This window comes from Quercus lobata, chromosome 2, assembly GCF_001633185.2.
Source record: "Quercus lobata isolate SW786 chromosome 2, ValleyOak3.0 Primary Assembly, whole genome shotgun sequence".
In the NCBI taxonomy this organism is placed as follows: Eukaryota; Viridiplantae; Streptophyta; class Magnoliopsida; order Fagales; family Fagaceae; genus Quercus; species Quercus lobata.
The window spans coordinates 27,112,558-27,126,273 of record NC_044905.1 but is presented as its reverse complement, the minus strand read 5'-3'; the positions used below and the strand labels follow the sequence as shown (position 1 = coordinate 27,126,273).

The following is a 13,716-nucleotide window of genomic DNA, read 5'->3' as shown; positions in this document are numbered from 1 at the left end:
CTTTTCTATAAAAGTTTTATAACTCAATTAATTCTTTTTGATATTTTAAACAAAGACGTTCAAGGTTCTAATCCTCCTTCTCCTAACAGCATGTTTTTGGATGGAGGGTGAGGAGAAGGGAGCAAATAAAAGGAGAGGGAATAGAGTGGTTTATTAAACTTATTTGGATTTTGGGTATTTTATTAAAAAGGGTGGGAAAGGGATTGAGAGAATTTGGAGGAAGTATCTTAAAAAAGAAACAATGACAGTTAAATAGAGAGAATTCTAATACAAAATAATGGGAGTTTATTTCAAAGATAAGATTTTATTTTCTGAATTTAACAATATAAAAGGTGCCATGTGGTAATGGATATACTTTTAGATTTGGATAATTATCCATAAAAAAATTACATTATTTATATGTTTCATTAGTCAATACAACCATATAGTTATCTTTTTGGAAGGACAATTAAATTCAATATAATTATATATTTTAATTTAATTGTAAAATCTAATATACTACACTTGGTGAACTGTAATGAAGTTTTATTTTTGTTGAATAGCTATTAAAAAAAAAAAAAAAAAATCCTTCTGCTATGTGCGAGTTTATTATTAATTTATTTAGCTAAGAAATTTAGACCAAAGCTCATCTTTTGTGATAAATTAGTTACCCTCGGTTTTATGGGTTTCTTTCAAATGTTTACCAAAGAAAATTGAAAAGGAAAGATGACCCCTGGAAATGAATGAGAGATTTATTAAAGGAGTGGGGGACAAAGAGAAAGGCATAGTAAGGCTTTTAGTGTCTCCATAGGGGGAAGATGACTAATTGACTATTAAAGACATGTGATTTTTAAATATAAATAAAAGGCTTGATTGTATAAGATGGGAAACGTGGATTTCCTTTGTGGGACCCTTTTTTTTTTTTTTTTTTTTTTTTTTTTTTTGTACATATATTATTTGTTTTATTTGGCATGGAGCAAATTTTATGTGTACCGAAGAATCCCTTTATCATATATACTGGCTGCCAGAGAGTTGGCATAATTAACAACTTCCTCCATTCTATTTGCCTAGCTATGTGTCCCACAGTTACCCACAGCTAGCCCTCCTTTTTCTTCTTTTTTGTTTTTTGCTTTTTTTTTCCTCAGAGAGGGAGACTTAGTATTTCATTTTAATAATATCTAGGGCATTAATTTCTAATCATGCCACAGCATCAAATTAAATCCTTGAAAATCCATGTTTGCAAAAATAATGAAAAGAATTTCATTATTGTTTTAAGACACGAATCTCCAATTTCAGATAGTATAGCACGGGTACCTGACAAATTATTGTCACAAAACCATGTAAGTTGAGCCACATTAATTAGTTAGTCTTACAATGTGAGAAACAGTTTAAAGAGAAAGTTAAAATTAATGCAGATATATATATTATAAATATATGGACTACAGCTAAACTTGAATTAATAATTAATTAATTACTAGAACTAGCTTGATTTTTTACTCATATATATTACTAAAATAAGAGAAGTAACGTGTTCCAGGAACCCCTATATGTCACTCGGGTCCTAATCATAATAATAGTAGTAATTAAGAAAGTAGAGAGAGTTGAATATATAAAGAGAATAATAACATTGTTGGATGGATGGCTCAATTCTTAAACAAGTGGGGGTGTTGCGTTTCGGGATGCGAAAGTTGCAAGCTGGCTCAGAAATCAGGGGTGTGTACTAAGCCCTTTTTTTTTCTTCAAGGTCAAAACAACCATACACACACATATAAAATAATTAAGCAACATTAATGAGTAATTAGAATATGTGATTCCCCTTGTTTGATTAGCTCAATACAAACGTAAACGTCACTGTAATCAGGAGAGATGACGAAAGCCACCTCTTACCTTCGACTGAGGTTGGAAGATAATCACTTACTATTAGTATTAAGTATTAAATTAATTAATTATTTTAAGGATAATGTCGCGTAATCTGTTTATAAGTACAATTGGACTCCCTTATCTTATATATTAATATTAATATTAATATAAACAATTAATAATGACTTTTTAGTGTGGTCTCTCACAATACTCCAAGTGGAAGAGTTTCGAGTTTCGAATCCCCACCACAAGACAGACATGTTAGCATCACAACATTCAAATTATCTAAAGAAATTTAATTCCTATTTGTCACGTTTGCATCTGAGAAGTGAGAACTAAGAAAGAGAAACGGGGTTTTAATTTTTTTTAATATTAAATGAGTCGTAGAAATCACAAACAACCAAAAAAGTTGATGAAGGATCATTAATTAAGCATAACGTGGCATTAATTCTTAAACTCCCCTCAAATCAACACTTAATATTGAAGATGAAGATGATGCTGTATTATGTGTTCCATCCATCGTGGTCACGGGTTTGTCCAAGCAAAGCTTACTAGGATAGGATCCACCGGCCTAGCTCTGCTGGGATCTCTTTAATTTAAATAAATTAAAATCAGTCTAAAAATTTAAAAAGAATAATAATAATAATATAGAAAAGAATATCAGGCCGGAATATATAATTGAAGAAAGCTGGAGGAAAGTGACTAGAGGGAAACCAAACCCTCACATTTAAGTGTCATGTATTAAGGCATCCCCATCTTTGCAACTTGAGTAGGTGATGTTCATCAATTACCTCCTTTGGGGTGGCTATTCAATAACCCACATTCATGTCTACCATTCAGATGCTGCTGCTTGTCAATTTCATGAACATCATTACCATTTTAAAACCAACTGGAAGCTAGTAGGAACCATTATTTCAGTTTTATATCTGAACCTAATTGTAAACCATTGCCAAATTGTCTCGTACTTTAATCCAGGTGCATTGCCCTACTTTCATAACAACTCTCTCTCTCTCTCTCTCTCTCTCTCTCTCTCTCTCTCTCTCTCTCTCTCTCTCTCTCTCTCTCTCTCTCTCTCTCTCTCTCTCTCTCTCTCTCTCTCTCTCTCTCTCTCTCTCTCTCTCTCTCTCTCTCTCTCTCTCTATTTTGACACTACAATAAAATGTAGTTTCAGTGACGAATTTTATTGAGGAAAATTTTTTCCTCACAAAAAAGTACTATATAACGGCGAAATTTATATTTTGTTGCTATTTATAAAAAAATTAGTAATATTTAGCGATGAAAATTAGATTTCGTCGCTATATGTTGTGTTGCACTCAGGTGCCAAGCAAAAAATGCTGGTGCGAAACTAAATTCAGCTACAGCGACGAAATTCTTCGTCGCTAAAAGATTAAGTTTTTTGCGACAAAATTCTTCGTTGCTAAAGATTAAGTTTTTTGCAACGAAAACTTTTGTCGCTAAAGGTGTTAGTGAGAACACTATTAGTGACGAAAACTATTTCATCGTTGAATATAACATATAGTGACGAAAATAAGTCGTCGCTAAAAATAAAAACATAAATATTAGTACATTATCAGCGACGAATCCAATTTCGTTGCTAAAGGTAGCTAATAGCGACGAATCTGAGTTCCTCACTAAAAGTTTATACTAATATGAACTCAGGCGCCAAGCGAAAAATGTTGGTGCCAAACTAAATTCAGCTACAGCGACGAATCGTTTTGTCGCTAAAGGTGTTAGTGAGAACACTATTAGTGACGAAAAATATTTCGTCGCTGAATATAACATATAGTGACGAAAATAAGTCGTCGCTAAAAATAAAAACATAAATATCAGTATATTATTAGTGACGAATCCAAGTTCGTCGCTAAAGGTAGCCAATAGCGACGAATCCGAGTTCCTCACTAAAAGTTTTATACTAATATGACTCAGGCGCCAAGTGAAAATTTTTGGTGCCAAACTAAATTCAGCTACAGCAACGAACCGTTTCGTCGCTAAAAGTTTAAGTTGTTTGCGACGAAAACGTTCGTCGCTGAATATAACATATAGTGACAAAAATAAGTCGTCGCTAAAAATAAAATCATAAATATTGGTACATTATCAGTGACGAATCCCAGTTCATCACTAAAGGTATCCAATAGCGACGAATCTGAGTTCGTCACTAAAAGTTTTATACTAATATGAGCTTCAACCCTTTTTTTTTTTTTTTTTGTTTCACTTTTCTCTTTTTCTGGTTTTTTTCTCTCCTTCCCTCACTCTCTCTTTCCCTCACAGCCCATCCGCGTATCGTTGATTCAGCCTTCGATTAGGCTCGCCGTTGCCGCCAAATCGACTCACCGTCGCCGCCGAATCATCGCTTTTGCTTTTGCTTGCTGTCGCCGCCGAATCGGTTTGCCGTCTTATTTGCTTGCTCATCGTCGCTTTTGCTTGCCATCGTCACTTTTGCTTGCGTCACTTTTGCTTGCCGTTGTCGCTTTTGCTTGCCGTCGTCGCTTTTGCTCGATTGTCGTCGTCGATCAAACCCCAACGATGTTTCGGCTCCCACCCACACCGACGCTTCGGCTTCCCTTCGCCGATTAAGCTCCCACGACCCTTTGACTTCTACCCACACTGACTGTTCGCCTTCCCTTCGCCGATACATGAATAAAAATCATGTATTTCATACCGAATAATGTTCCACTTTTTTTTTTTCTTTTCCATTTCTTTTTTCTAACAAAGTGACCAAAATGTAAAATGGACATACTGTGATTCACTATATATATAAACACTAAGCTAAGAGTGAAATATAGGATTTTTATTCATATATTTCCACACAAACTAATTGATGTTTAGGGGCTTGAAATCGCATGAAAAGATTTGTAATTGTTGGGTTAAAAGTTGACCCCAGTTAAATTAATCAATTACTCAAGTTGATTAATTAATCTAGTTACATGCAATATTCAATCAAGACACAACTGCATTGACAATCTAGAGTTAATATAGTGGAAATTAAATCGACATAGCAATATGGTTACAATGAGAAAAATATTCACAGGAAAAACCCTAGCTAGTGATTATCTAGGTCACCACTCATGAAGAATTCACCATAAAAGATTGAGGTTACAAATACATTGAATCTTACCTTATCTCGAAGTACCTACCTACTGTAGAACCTACTAATCTATCCAAACTTAGCTCCAACCCAGTTGGATTTCTCTATTTAGTAGACTTATTTTGTGTACAAATCTCGAATCAGTGGCTAACCCCTATAGCAATCCATGATTGATGTAGATTGGTGCAAAATTCTTCATAGCAACACGTTCTAATATGAACTAGTAGTAGTTCGATACAAACCCTATGTGCACAAAGTCACAACAGCTTCTTAGTATATGTGTCTCCTTTCTGTGTTATGATGGCTAGAGCAAATGTATCTGTTTAGAAATCTCATAGCTCGATTGGTCGAGAGGTGTTAAGCAAGGCATTGAGCTTCAGTAAACTGTGATTAGTAAACAGGTATTAAGAGACCCATTTCAACAGTATTCTCAAGTAAAATTTTGAGCTATTTTCTTGTATCTTCAAATATATTTTCAATATATTTTTGGACACTAAAAACTTAAGACTCGAAATATATAAAAAGTGTATTTTGGAATGTGTTTGCCAATGTCTAAAATTATGATCCTAACAGTAATTATATTATTGTGCTAGATCCAATGGACTAGACGTTAGCAACCCATGACAAAAATGTTAAGTTTTGATAAGGTTTTGATGTATATTTATAAGTCCAAGACCAACCAAGATTTGCTAAAGAAAAACAACTTTTTTATAATCTTACCTACAAGTTCAACTAATCGAGATAAATACGATTGATTGAGAATCATAGATTCAGTTCTTCAAATTTGACATGATTTATTTAGTTGGTTGTACATGTGGGTTTTTGTAACCCTAATGGAGGGTCTATATAAAAATCCTTTAAATCGGACTTTAAGAGGGTTGGAAAGGCAAAAATGCTTATGCTATTCAGAGAGAAAAACCTAACCTCCACCTATTCAATCCATGAGTTCAGAAGCATATAGAGATCCATCTTCCACTGTGTGGAGCCATCTAGGGTTTACTATGGAGATCAAATCTTCAAAATGTTCTTGGAGTCACAAAGTAGGGAGCTCGTGTGACATAGTTCATTAGTAGAAGAGTTTGTGGATTCGGAGTTGCGTGTGATTAGTTAGTAATTACTAGATAAGGTAGAAGTAGATTTAAAATTATGTCTAATATATAAACTTCTATTCTATTTTGTGAATCTGTTTACTGTGTGATTGATAGGTTAAATCCCTCTTGGGTTTATATTGTGGAATTTCTAATCCATTGGTTTTCCTTAGGTAGCCATATTGCTGTGTTATGTATTTTTCGCTACACTTACTATGTTATTGCTTTATTGGTGACACATTCAATATGTGACAATTGACTTGGAATTAATCTAAATTTATTAATGGTTAATTATTTAAAATAGATTAATTCTGCTGTAAAATCAACCAATGTCTAAAAACCTAACAGAGTAATTAACCATAATGCACAAATATTACAATTAATATGGACAATAAGGATTATCAAATGTCTACGTACGACTGAACTAGTTTTGCCATCATTTTCCTACCTCTCATTTTCAAGCGAAACAATTGGTGCCTAAGTTCTCCACTCATGCCTCACATAGCCACGTTGTTAATTAAGCTGGTTTGTGTATTTGAGCAAACAAGATTATATATGTTGATTTTGCCGTCTAGGATAAGTGAAGGTGTTTAATTTGTGGGATCTTGAATGGCCTGCATGCTTGTCTATATTATGGTCTATGCCAATCCATGTAAATATGTAAACATTGAATCAGAAAATTATCCAATCCTTTTGGGGTAAGATTCTCTCTATTCCTATGAATGGTGGATTCTACACGAGAGACTCATTGTTATACAAGATAAGGGGAGTATTTCTATGAACTTGGCCCCTCTCTCCCAAAGAAGATATAGATGATGACAACTAATTAATATATATGTATCCGTATAAGTGAAATTAGCAAACTTAGATAATGGTCAGCTGAGTTTTTTTTTTTTTTTTTTTTTTTTTTTTTTTTTTTTTTGAGAAACAGCTGAGTTCAAGATAAGGGAGTCAATCTCGTACTGGAAGCTGTATTGGTTTGACTAGTGGAACGATATATTTCGGTACCGGTCAATACCAGTGTACCGTTTTGGGTTTACTGTTATTTATATATATATATATTATAATAAATATAGAAGTTTACCATAAAATATTATCTTAATTCAAAATAAATTATTCATGGTTTTAGGCTTTAGCATTAACAAAAAGAAAAAAAAAAAAAACACAATATAAAAAACAGAAATCTTAATTGTTCATTGTATACAAAAAAAACAAATTATATTAATAAGTTAAAGCAAATAAGTTACCATTCTACCCTTACAAAAATTCAAAAATTACGAAATTAAAAAAAAATGCTTTTTTTGTGTACCAGCCGGTATGCCTGGTATCGACCGGTATGCCCAGTATATGGCCAGTATACTCGATATTTAAACCAATATAAAACGTTGGCATTTGGATAGTCTGGTATCAACTACCTTGATTCAAGAGCCAAAGTCAAACATTTTAGAATGGAAATCAAAGGGACCTGCACCTTGAATTGCAGGGAAAATTAAACGAGTGTCACTTACGATCTTGTTACATTACATAACACCTTTCTTTTGTGAGGAAATGAGAAGGCCAATTTTGATGGTCCCAATTAATTGATTAGCTCTGTGAAGCTTTATTTTAATTCTTTAATTTGGGTGTGTGGAATAAAGAGTGGGGGTTAATTAGCAACACAACTATGTGATATTAACTCTTCAATACCGCTTCCTCAAAAAAAAAAAAAAAAAAAAAAAAAAAAAAAAAAACTCTTCAATACCTCCAAACATTATAAATGATCATATGAAAGTTGGAAAACAAAAACAAAAAAAAGGGTACAATGCTATATGATGGAGACTCAATGAAAATAGTGCAAATTTCGTTAAGTTTATCTTTTCGAAAAAGGCATACGGCAGTGAGTCATTACTCTTATACAAAAATGGAGAGGGCTACGATATAAATGGACCTAATACGCATTATAAAAAAAATGGACTTAATACGACTGAAAGTTATTGAAGATAGAGTGGAAAAGAGTCAAGACATTACTAATTGTAATGCAAAAAATCCTTTTTTCATCCGATTGGTTGTCACTGGAGGGATGGTCCGTACAGAATAATTGAAAGCAAGTCAAAACCCTTACATACCATAAATTAAAAGTTAAAAATTGTCCTATGATCACAACAAAATTTCATAATATTTTTTTACAAGAATTAAAACAATATTTTCACCATAATTTTATAATAAATCTTAAGTAATAAGTTGTTATTAATGGTGGGTAAAAAAAATGGTATTAGTGGTGAGCCCACATTAAAACTAGTAATAATTTATCGCATAAAATTTATTGTGAAAATATTATGGAGCTAATGTTACTCTTAATAAACAGTACCTCATTTCTTTTGGGAGAAAAATGGTACTTTCATTTCATTTCGAGCCAACCACCAGCAAGCCCAAAAATAAAAGAAAAAAGCAGCCATTGGAGTTGAAAAGAAAACTCCAAAATTAAGAAGGATGAAAAAGAAAAATGAAAAATGGTCCTCTCCAATCCTAGTTGTGGAATTCAATTACAGGCTCGTGGCCTCTAAAACAGCTGTCTTTTTGGGCCTTATCACAAAAAAACTATAGTATTTCACTATTCAATTCAATAATTTTAAACTTAACAAAAAAGAAAAAAGAAAAAAGAAAAAAAAAAGAAATAGAAATAAGAAAAGAGTGTGAATAACACCCAGGATGATGATAGTGACAAGCTCACATGAACCCAACCAGATATTACATGGGGTCCCTACGTATACTTTTTTTTCTTTCCATCTCTCTCTTTCTCTCTACAATTAAAGAATATAAATATATATATATATATATATATATAAATATATTCAAGAAAGAAAATAAATAGAGAAAGAAAGAATGGGAAATTTGCCTAACTTGAGAAAGTTCCAGTGAGGCACCCCCTCTAAGAAAATCACACCCTCACCCATTAGCTTAGTATAATTTAATTATTTTTTTTAAAAAAATAATACTAATAATAATCAAACGCGCACACTCTCTCTTTCTCTCTCTCTATCTCTCACAAATGAAACTAGTCTCTCCCTTCCCAAGGTCAACAGCAAGAAGAATCTTACACTCCTTTGAAACGTCCATGGGGTATCTTAATTTAGCTTCGTGTTAGTGAGTCTCTTGGTCAAACAAGAATGCACCGACCGTCATTGTTTTGAGAGCTACCCTTCTCTCTCTCTTTGGTCTCTCTCTCAGCCTCAGCTTTTTTTTTTTTTCTACTTAATCCTAATAACCCTAGGTAACATCAAACCAAATTTTCTTCTTTCTTCTTTTTTCTTCTTTTTGTTTTTTAAATTGAAGAAGAAAGAACAAACTATAGTTGGTCCGACCGTGTTGCTGTGCCCTCATAGGACTTTACTAGTTACAATCCCCATCTGGGTCGTTTTTCTTTTCTTTTTTTTCTACAATCGAACCTTAGCCTTAAAATTTTTAGGATCAGCTCTTTTTTTATTGTAGATCCAGCAAGAAGAGTTGAAATTGGAGGGTGTAAAAGATGAATATCGGAGCACATAGAGAAGGGTTTTGTGAAGAAGCTGAGCATATGGTGATGATGAGAGGTAAGCTTCCTTTCTCTTACTCTTCTTCTTCTTCCCATGACGCTTCCGATGTGAAGCAACAGCTTGAGCTCATGGAATCCTCTCCTAGAAATGAGGATGACCTTGATGAGGTGAGACAAAATGGGCTTGCTCCTACTGGAGCTGTAGTAACTGGAAGTGGAAGCACAAGTGGTACTAGTTCTAGCACTGGTATGATGATGATGATGATGGAAAGAGAGCACATGTTCGACAAGGTTGTGACTCCAAGCGATGTGGGAAAACTCAATCGGTTAGTCATTCCTAAACAGCACGCCGAGAAGTATTTCCCACTTGATTCTTCAACAAACGAGAAGGGTCTCCTCTTGAACTTTGAAGACAGAAATGGAAAGCCTTGGCGTTTCCGTTACTCTTACTGGAACAGTAGCCAAAGCTATGTTATGACTAAAGGCTGGAGCCGTTTTGTGAAGGAGAAGAAGCTTGATGCCGGTGACATAGTTTCGTTTCAGCGTGGCGTTGGTGAGCCTGGTAAAGATCGTCTTTTCATTGATTGGAGGCGTCGACCTGATGCACCTGATCCCAATCTTTCACTTCCTCTTCCTCTTCATCATCACCATCATTTTCCCTCTTATCATCACCAAGCATGGAGTCCTTTGCAAATGCGGCCGCCACCTGGGGACCGGGTTCATATTCCACACCACCTTAATTACAATAACAACCTCAATCCTCATCATCATCCTCATCCTCATCCTTATAGGAACACTACTCCTTATTGTAATGTGGTGAATCCGTACTGTTCCGGCTCACTGATTTATCTGAGATCAGCGGCCACTGTGTCACAACAACAACATCATCAGCAACAGCAACAACAGCAGCAGCATCAACAGCAACAACTAGTGCAGATGCGAAGTGGGGTAGAGACACCTATGGTATTTGAGTCAGTGCCGGTTGTACAAGGAAAAGTAGCAGCCAAGAAATTGAGGTTATTTGGTGTGAACATGGAGTGTCCCATATCGGAAACAGATGAATGTGACATATTGTCCTCCACCACAATAGCTCATACTAGTATGCCTTCACAGCCTTCAACACTACTTTCTTCTTCGTCTCAGTCTCCTCTCCAATTAAGGCTCTACAATGGCACACCACTGCCAACTGTTCCTACCGACTTTCTCAATAAAGGCAAGGCTTCCATGTCCTTTGATTTCGATATCTAAGCTAGCTTGCTTAGACTAAAGCACAAAGAAGATCTTCAAAAGACAAAAAGAGCTAGTGAGTTAATTAGCCTAATGTTGTAATTGGGGTTTCAATATTACTTGTTTCTTACTGCTCATGTTGGACCAACAAAATGCACAATGCTAGTGAATCAAGATGTAACCACACAGTTGGGATTTTTCAGGCTTGAAGGTTTGAGGTTTTATGAAGATTTAGCTAGCATAAGGCAAGAGAGGCAATATTGGAGATAGAGAAGCCACTATTTTCAACTGTCTTCTTTTTTTATTAACTTTGTGTAAAAGTATTTATGATACATTGAAGAAAAACTGAAAACATATATATAGATAAATATTATATATTGGATGAGAAGAGGTAGATTATCACTACTATTTCCCCAAGATTTCATGTTCTCCTTTTGGTAGCACCTCCTTTCCCCAATATGTATCCTTAGCCATGGCATTCCATGGTTTACCTCTGAATTAGTTCCAAATATCTTCAATTTTCTTTGGCTACCAACTATACTCTCTCTCTCTCTCTCTCTCTCTCTCTCTCTATTATATATATATATATGTTGTTCATCAAAAAGTATATATGTTGTTTGAGCAGATAACTACTTTTGTTGAACTGCTAGCTGATGAAGCCAGTGAACGAAGTGCAAGGTCCCTGATGGAATGGAAGTTTTGTTTGTATTTAATCTTGGTAGGTTGTTGTTCTTGTCGTTGCTTCGTTGGGCACGCCACGCAGGTTTTGCAGGAAAAGATTTCAGAGCCTTAAAAAGGTAGGAAAACTATCTTTGTTCTTTATTTATATTGCTTCTATCTTTATTGCAGTTATATCATACCTGCTTGTTTACCAGCTCTCATTTTAAAAAAAGAAAAAGAAAAAAGAAAAAAAAAACACTAATGCAAGTCTCATACTGACTGACCCCTTTCCCCTACTAAATTCACTGTGCACTTCCAAGTTCTTCTAGGAAACGATTCCTTCACTGTTTTTGCCCCCACATGAATCAAGAAGTTTTCTTCTTTCAATAGAGTTGGAAGTGATTTTGATGTTAGAAAAGACAACTACACTGTCTAAGCAGAGACTAGCACTCCTGCTACTAACCAAAGTTTACTTGCATTATTAGTACTCAACAATCTCATTGCATAATCAACACGAGAACTTAGAGGTAACAGTAGAGAAATTGTACATGGTATATCTAAGTTTATATTATAGACTAGCGTTCCCATGTATAGTCTAGTCATTCTCTTTTGTTTTTGTTTTTTTTTTTTTTTTTTTTTTTCATCTTTTTTTTTAATAAACAATTAAATTTTACACGCTAACCATTAACCTATCATAATACTCCTCATTTTTCCGAACTTGAGATCAACTATAAACAAAATATATGATACTAAACGTTAAACATAGATATAGGCACGTTTTTCATTATCATCATCATCATCATTATAATTTTTTATATCTTTATGTGTATGTATATCCTTTGCAAATTAGGTTATACATGTTGCTGTGGGTGCTAGTAGTCAGAAATCAAACAGTTAAGCAGCAAAATTTTCCAATAACTTTCCAAGGGCTTTAGTTTTTGTCAACCTTTGTAGAACCATCGAAATGATTTTAATTATTGATACTTGAACCAATAGCCACCTTAAATGTTCCTTCACATGTTGCATTTCTGTGCCACCGAATTTACTTTTGATCTAATTATATGGAGTAGTGTACATAATGAAGCAATAGTATGCGATTTAATTTAACAGTCCATGCCAATATAATAAGTTAGAAGCTAGTTTTGGTCATAACTGTACGTAGCTATTACTCATCCCAACATGTTCATAAAAAAAAAACATGTTGCATCCCACGCATTATGCTTAAACGTAAGATCAAATTGGCAATATATAGAAACAGTTCTGTTACAAGCATGACACAATGATTAGAAAGTATGTGGTTCATGTCTTGTAATAAGAACCTTCAAAAACTCCCCTTTTTCTTTTCACTGAAAACTCCTCTTCTTTAATCTATGTTACCAATTTCCTTACCATAATTCAAAACTCAAAAGTTTGAATCATACCTTGCTTTAGTTTGCAACCAATCTGGACACAACTCAACTCAAATTGTTTCACCGTAAGAAGTTACTAACTTGAGTTTTGTTAATCTATATCTAGTCACTTTGCAATTTGAACGCACTTAGAGAATATCTACAACAACAAGAACCAAATTTAGTCCCAAAATTCTGTGGTCAGTTATAGATTCTCAATAGTACGTAGTTAAGGATGACCACACATATTCTCTTCTAACTTAATTAGCACATCCTCATGCATATTGTAACTATCTTAAAAAAAAAAATCTGAAAAATGAAATTTGAATTGCTTCTTTATAAAACAAATGCACCTTAGTTGTATTGTCTAGTTTATTATCATCAAAAAGCATCAATTAAGTTCATGTTAACTTCTTGTGTAATGCTGTGATAATGCTCAAGAGCCAATAATAATGGTGCACTAAAAGGAACAAGAATATCTGAGGATAATCCTATAAAATTTTCCCTTCTTTTTCTTCTTAAGAGAAAGAACTTTAAAATGTTTGGTTTTTATACAAAGTGAAGAAGGGAAAAATAGGGGAATACACGAGATTAATTAGCAAAGCGGTTATAAAATCTATTTCTCCAAAGGTGAAACTTCATATTTATTCATTGAACCACTGTATGATTTTGAGATGTCTTCCTTCTGTTTAAGGAGACGAGTTTACTACTGTTTCTTACTTCTACTTTCCATTCAATCTCAAGTGTTACAATCTAAGAATTCATACTGGTTAAAAACTTGAGTTTACAATTTCTCACGTATGTATAGTAATGGTAAGTTACATATCCACCTCTCTAGTAGAGTAGAAATAATAATCTGCTTATGACTTTTTTAACTGATTCTCTGCTCCAGAAATTTGGTTGTTTATAACACATAAG

General features: G+C 34.0%; 1 protein-coding gene across 1 annotated transcript; it reads left to right on the top strand.

Moving 5' to 3' along the window:
- The first annotated feature begins 8,990 nt into the window (after nucleotides 1–8,990).
- Nucleotides 8,991–11,158, top strand: LOC115975148 (B3 domain-containing protein Os03g0120900-like). Its single transcript, XM_031095831.1, has one exon. It carries the CDS (start codon nucleotides 9,518–9,520, stop codon nucleotides 10,769–10,771), a length of 1,254 nt encoding a protein of 417 aa, XP_030951691.1. The 5' UTR covers nucleotides 8,991–9,517; the 3' UTR covers nucleotides 10,772–11,158.
- Nucleotides 11,159–13,716: the final 2,558 nt, after the last annotated feature.